This window comes from Pygoscelis adeliae, unplaced genomic scaffold (genome assembly GCF_000699105.1).
Source record: "Pygoscelis adeliae isolate BGI_AS28 unplaced genomic scaffold, ASM69910v1 Scaffold57, whole genome shotgun sequence".
Lineage (NCBI taxonomy): Eukaryota > Metazoa > Chordata > Aves > Sphenisciformes > Spheniscidae > Pygoscelis > Pygoscelis adeliae.
The window spans coordinates 8506176-8512822 of NW_008825615.1; the positions used below are offsets into that span (position 1 = coordinate 8506176).

At 41.8% G+C, this 6647-nt stretch overlaps 1 protein-coding gene across 1 annotated transcript; it reads right to left on the bottom strand.

Moving 5' to 3' along the window:
* Positions 1-1086: 1086 nt before the first annotated feature.
* Positions 1087-5794, bottom strand: LOC103924605 (chromosome unknown open reading frame, human C6orf57). Its single transcript, XM_009333156.1, has 3 exons — positions 5683-5794; positions 4069-4221; positions 1087-1360 (listed from the first exon to the last, which is right to left on the bottom strand). The coding sequence occupies exons 1-3, from the start codon at positions 5792-5794 to the stop codon at positions 1251-1253; spliced, it is 375 nt and encodes a 124-aa protein (XP_009331431.1). The 3' UTR covers positions 1087-1250.
* Between the last annotated feature and the right edge of the window lie 853 nt (positions 5795-6647).

Here is a 6647-nt window from a genome sequence, read left to right on the forward strand (position 1 = left end):
GGCCATAAAACAGGAGGCTGTCCTGGGCTCTCCAAGAGACTTCTATTCCGTTTTAATGCTCACTGTGGTGCTGTGGCAAAAGCAGCCAATAGGAATTGTGAATGTATGAGCTGGAGCATGTAGAGTAAAAGAGAAGAGGTTGAAAAATCAGCAAAACACCAGGAAGGGAACACAAAGGGATGAAGAAAACACAGTTGAAGACTAGAGAAGATCCATTTGTTTAGCCTACCAAAAAGAACTTGCGCAGAAATAAATGGAGCGTATGTTCACACATTTTAATAATGACAGCTTATCCTTATTAATAAGTACCCACACAAGTGGTAGGTTTGCACTCTACTACAGTATTTACAACTAGGCAAATTCTTGAATGCAGCACTGAGCTCAGTCTGACTGAAAGATATTTAGTGCAATGCCAGATTACTTAGTTTTAAGACCTGCAGTATTAGATCATCTAATGTCATTAGTCCCCTTTGACCATAAGGTACCAGAAAGTAATGTTATTTTTCCCCAAGCAGCATTTAGCCGGTTTTGAAACAGACATCTCCATTTATCAAGGAAAAGATAATGCAAATAGCATGCAGTAAGCCAGGCTATAAAGAACAGCATTCTGAAGCTGCATACAGAGCACCCCTACACCACCTGCAATCACGAGCTGACCCTCTCAGAATTAACCCTCTGTTTCCGTCGCGCCATTTACAGCCTGTCAGTCTGAGCCGAGATAGAACGGAGTTTCCCTCCCCTCCGCGCAAACGGGAAAGAAACCCCAACCCACCCTAGCAGAGACGGGGCGATGCTTCTTGATGAAGGGGGCTTTTACCGAGGAACCAGTGTGCTAAACGCCAACATCAGCCAAATACCGATCCCCTCGGAGGTGGCTGCACTTTTGATGAATGCTGTCTAGGTTCACGAACCGCAAAGCTCTTTTGGCACTTTTAAGACACTACATAAATGTTTAAATACATAAAGAAATCCAAGCCCTTATACATCCCAGTAAGATCCTGGCCACCAGTTTCACATTGCTATACTTGCACAGTGTAAATGGCATGAAAGATCAGGCGTACACTGAGCAAAGAACAGCTCCAAAAATTGGGTGGCAGCGTGGTATTTATTTACATAATCTCTCTCAGAAAATTCATCACAAGCATGACAGAAACAAGAAGCTTCACAACAAATCCAGGTGCGATTTTTCTGTACATTACGTTTTTCAACAACTAGAAATACTTTATTAGCAGTACAGATACATTTAGACATTAAAAATCTATACAACGTCCTTTTCTCTCCCAGTCTCCGAAACGTGTAGGTTCAGGGCCTTTAGGTCCGCCCCTCTCTTTTGTAGCAGGATTGATTCCATCAGGGAATTCTAAAATGACAGGGAAAGTTCATTAAAATGCCTATGTCGACAAATATAAAGGTGTCACCATCTATGACGTTTGCCTCTTAGTTTCATTTTCAAATACAAAATCAGTTCTCTCTTGTTTTTAAAGGCAACCTGGAGTTAAACATTTCCCAGAGCCATACAACAGTAGTTTCAGAGAGTTTTGCGACTACAGTCAGGAATAGATTATCATATTCAGTTATGCAAATGAAAAAGCAACTCAATAGCCAAAGGTACTAAAGCACCACGGTTTCTTGTGAACTCATAGCAAGAACTTGCATCACTGGGGTATGCTGTACACGTGTTCGCTACATCTAAAACACCAGGTCGCTTCATGTGTTTGTTTAGGTCTCCAACTTTAAGCACTCAGGTTTTAATTTTAGCTTTAATTTTAGCCAAGATTTTACAATTATTCTTGTATTTAAAACGTCATGTTTTCACGGATGCTGGTATGTTTTCCAAGAAATAGCATGTTGGTGTTTATCAACACCAGACTACATACCTCAGTCACAGGAGGTAGTATAAAATCCTAAATAGCTAAATTAGACTTTTTACCTTCTAAAGCTTAACCTAAGCTCGCTAAGTCACTGTGATGCCCTTTCAGGGGAGGGAGACTCTTTGTAAGTGGGGTATGAATGGGACTTTCAAATCTCTCTGCTAAGTGATGTGCTATGCTTACACATTAGCAGTGCTTCTTCTATTCCCAGCACCCTACTAGCTTATGCCACCTACTCCAACACCATAGAGCTTTCTGCACCTCACAGTCGACATCCTTCTGCTACTCAGCGCTCCCTTACTCAGGGCCCTCTCTTAAGAGTAGTAACTCAGGCCACCCATGCTGCACAGTGGCCATCCCACTCGGCATCACCAAGTCACGAAGTACTTTTTGGCACAGCACCATCCTAGGCTGAGTGTTTTCTCAGACTAGATTGCAGGGTTCCCTGAAACTCACTGTACCCCACGCATCCCCTTGCCACGCTGATTCTCCAGAGCCTCCCATATATATGCGTAACTCGGGGCTTCCTCAGTCATGTCCCTAACTCAGCCCTGGTGGGCAAGACAAGTCATGAGGAGCAGGGCTGAAAATGAGAAAAGACAACAACAGAAATCCTGGAGACCAGAGAAAAAAAAGAGGACAGCGATGGAGGGAGACTCATGTAGCTACAGGCTATACAGAATGACATATTGGGAAACCCGTTTAAAAATTCATGCAGACCAGGATAGGAAATGTCAGTATTTGAGCACCGCTGGCAGTACAGGAGCGCAAATGCATCTAATATTATTTTGTAGATACCACCCCAATATTGAAGCAGTACTGATGTGCTGACAGTGGATGCAGAAGCTCTGAAGAATTCTCTACGATAGCTACACAGCAGTGGGAATTCGTATGGCCAGCTTTAACTCTTACGTTTTTTCCAAATAACCATCAAGGACACAATGGGCAGTCAGCGTTCTAACAAACCATTGCTGGTGTTACACGTAAAAAATACACAGGTACAACTAAATTTAAAGCCAAAAGAAACCTTGAGTCTTGCCGTAAACATAGAACACCTAAGCAAAAAGCAAAAGGTAGTAATTATGCATTTGTTTTAAATGAAGCAGTGATGGCATTTATTTTCTCGGGAACAAAAGGACTTAAAGAATTAAATAGCTGTTTACACAGTAACTCCAACTTTGAGTCACTTCTCAAGTGAGTCACAATCTGAAATTGCTTGCAGCCATTTTGGTGATGATACTACAATTTTTCAGTCATTTTGTCATCTGGATATTCGTAGTAATCTATTGATATATTAAAAATGCTTGTCCTAGAGACCTCAAAATAGATAATCATCGCTTATCACTACTGGCAAACAGCAGCCGAACATCACACTATGGTGAATAAGATAAAGCGTGACTAGCACTTTTAGTTAAGGAAGACAGCTAATTAAAAAGAAGGAAAAAACAGATTCTGTCTTTCTCCTGTCTGATAAAAAAAGTGTCTGTTTCTCGTGACTTCAGCAGCGATGTATCTGTGCCTCAACCTTGTCAGGTTCTCTAAATGCGGCCTCACTGCAACACAACACAAATAGCAGCTCATTGGGCCTCCGTGGACCCCACTGAGTGGCTCAGTAAACTCAGTATCTGTTGCTGCTTTTCAAAACACTACCTGCAAGGCTAAGAGAAAGACTGACCACGAAACACAGCATGACTCGGAAATCCTTTGTGGACTAAGAAATACAACAGGCTTTTTGGGTAATAAAAAGCAGCTGGTGCCCTCATGAGTTTACTACCGCCATTTATAGCTGTACTATAATAGGCAAATACCAGCTACATTTCTCAGAATCGTGGAACAGTTTATGGTGGAAGGCACCTTAGGCAGACGTCTGGCCCCAACCCTGGTCAAAGCAAGGCTGACCTTAGGTCAGGACATCCAGGCAAATCTGAGTATCTCCAAGAGGAGAGGGATCACAAAGTCACTGGGTGACTTGTTACAATGTTTGACCACCCTTGTTTTGAAGACTTTTTTCCTCATACATCATTTGCTCCAACTTGTGCCCGCTGCCCTGCCTGTTTTTTTCAGAACCGTTGCGCTTAGAAAGTGATTCTGAAGAGTGCTGAAGGCCTACCCCTCTTCTTAAACTGACAACACCAGCACTGCACCTCAGGGTCCTGCCTTTAAAACATGGCTTTCAATTTTGTTAAACATGACTTACTTTCCAGGGGTTCCCTCTCTATACTGGACTCCTCTGGTTCATCAAATCGACCTACTGGTAACTTCGGTTTCTTAAGTGACTGCTTAGCAGGTTCAGATCTTCCTCCTGTCTTAGAGCTGGTGCTCCTCAGAGAGCTGCAAAGCAGCGATGACTCTATCAAACAAACGGACACGTGTAGTATAAATATGAGAGTTTAATACCAAGGAGCTCTACGACTGTTCAGAGCACCTCTGAAAAACCCTCACTTCAGAAACTAGGGAGCAAAGGACAGGAAAACAAACTCCAAATATTAGTCCAACATTCAACTCACGAACACCTAAGAAATCAGTACAGATAATTATTTTTGGCCCTAGAAACATATGCAGGCAAAACTGTGTTAGTTGTATAACTCAGTTCACGTAAACAGTGTATTTTAAACTGCTTGAACTTATCTTCACTGTTATCTTCTTGTATTTTAGACTCTAAATAGTAATTATGCTAGCACAGACCAGTACATTCTGTTTTCCTGGAGAAGTCCTAACCTCCCCCAAGAAGCCTGCTGATTTCCAGGCCTTGGCTCATTTCCAACAGCTTTCCAGTCAGAAGAAGCTTCTGCTTTCCCAAAGGAAAGTTTTAAAAAAATAAAACGTTGTTCCCTTAGTAACAGGTTTTCCAGAATGTTGGTAGAGAATAGTTGGGCTTCTCTTATGATGGTGAAATAATTCAGCTGGTAGTCCAAAGCAGGGCAAACTTTGAGCATAAGTTCAATTATGTAACTGCATGCAAATGCCTTAATTAAAAGCATAAACTTTTTTCCTTTACAGTCCTACTAACTTTTTTTTAACATAAGCGTAGGAGAAAGCCTATTAATATCCATACCTAAAGTTCTTTCGAGTAGTACAAAAATGGAGGTGCACAGATATCGTAAGTCATAAATAATTCAAGAGTCATAAACAAGACAAAAATTACTTATGAAGATCTCTCAAAATGACTGATATTTCTGCATTTGGTTAAAAAGCCGAATGTCCACAGTGAGCATAAACTACCCCCTAAAAATATTTTAGCTACGGACACATGCCTAAAGCAGCTCTGACTTTTCTCAAGAAGGAAGATTCAAACAGAAATCCTCCCTGTACCAGACTGGGTGCAAAGCACCTGAAAGAACTATTATTCTACCTTGCTACAGAGATCGCACCCGGAAACCTTCTCAAGCAGCGTGGATTTGACTCACCCATATATACACCAACCAACAATCCACCTGTATTCCCAGAATCAGCATATTCATTCATCCTAAAATACCACAACCTTAACATTAAACCCTACAGTCACATAAACTGTATTATGCCTGCCACCTGTTGCCAATGCCCCAAAGGAATAATTTTTTTTTTTTGCTTTAAGCATGACATAATGGACTATCAACAGTAAAGAACCTAATCCTTCCGCATACATTGGATCTTTCTACTGCCAAGCATCTTGTCGTTCTTCAGCAAGCTCAAAGAGAAGCTAGCTAGAAAATTAAATTAAAGCCAATATTCTAGACCAAGTTCAAATAAAAGTCAGATTAAGGTACTGATATGAAATTTATTATCTCAGCCAGCGGAGAAGAGGCAAAATCCATTTTCCTATTTGCAATACTTGATACTGTTGACCAAAATACATTCTTCTTGACACAGAGGTGACAGAAGTTCAACATTAAGTGCCTCTGAAAAAGATGAGATGAACAATCACCTTCATCAGTAAACCACATTCTACAAACTGATCTTTGACTCCCTCATCCTTTACAGGCAGTCACAAAGCCATCCAATTTATTAATTATATCACTGTGTTTGAAAAGAAGTTGAAAATCCCAAGTCTTTTAAGTCGCTGCACAGCAAACATCTGCAATATCCAGTCTTCTGAAGTGGCCTACAGACCGTGATTTATCATAGCAAAGCCATTCATGCAGTGGGAGATGGGACACTCATCGGGATGCTCGGGGGAAGATAGGAGCATCAAGCCAAATCTTGCCATGAACCTAATGGCCAAATAGAGCCTAGGAGGGCCCACAAACATCTAACAGTATTTTTTTCCAGCTCTTCTATTAACATATACTGTACTGGTCTGTTTCAGGAATATTGTATCAATAGCATCACAGAAATCTCAACTTCTGATGGAGAAGGAAGCGGCCTGACCTGCAGCCCTACAGAACAGCCTAAGCTGAGCGTGCCATATGGGACAGACACTGTTCTGCAGGCTACTTTATTTGTCCTCTATGAACAAATCACCTGAGTTTTCTCACATAAAAGGCACAGACCAGTAACTTCCAAGGCCACAGAAAGTTCCCTCCAGCTATTCTATAAATATTAAACCACGGCTTAATATTTTACTACGGTTTAAAAGTTCGCAGCAACGATAGGTAAAGAAAACCTCCGGAACCGATAGTGAGGCCTGATAGCAGTAGGTTTGCAATATAGGGGCGGACAGTATTATCTAGAGGGGGAAAAAAAAAGCAGGAAACTTGGGGGGGAGGGGGTAGCAAAAGCTGTGGCATCCCACCGCCCCTAACAGATGCCGTGGGCTGAAGAGCTGGGGGTCACACGGCGGGTCGCGCACGGCCCCCA

Bases quoted from the DNA above. Each gene is read 5' to 3' on its own strand.
- LOC103924605 (XM_009333156.1), bottom strand. From the start codon at position 5,794: ATGTGGTTTACTGATGAAGGTGATTGTTCATCTCATCTTTTTCAGAGG. The intron at 4,222-5,682 runs GTATTGCAAATA...TTTGTTTGATAG, and splicing joins ATTTTGGTCAACAGTATCAA to AGTCATCGCTGCTTTGCAGC. The intron at 1,361-4,068 runs GTAAGTCATGTT...CTGTCATTTTAG, and splicing joins AGAGAGGGAACCCCTGGAAA to AATTCCCTGATGGAATCAAT.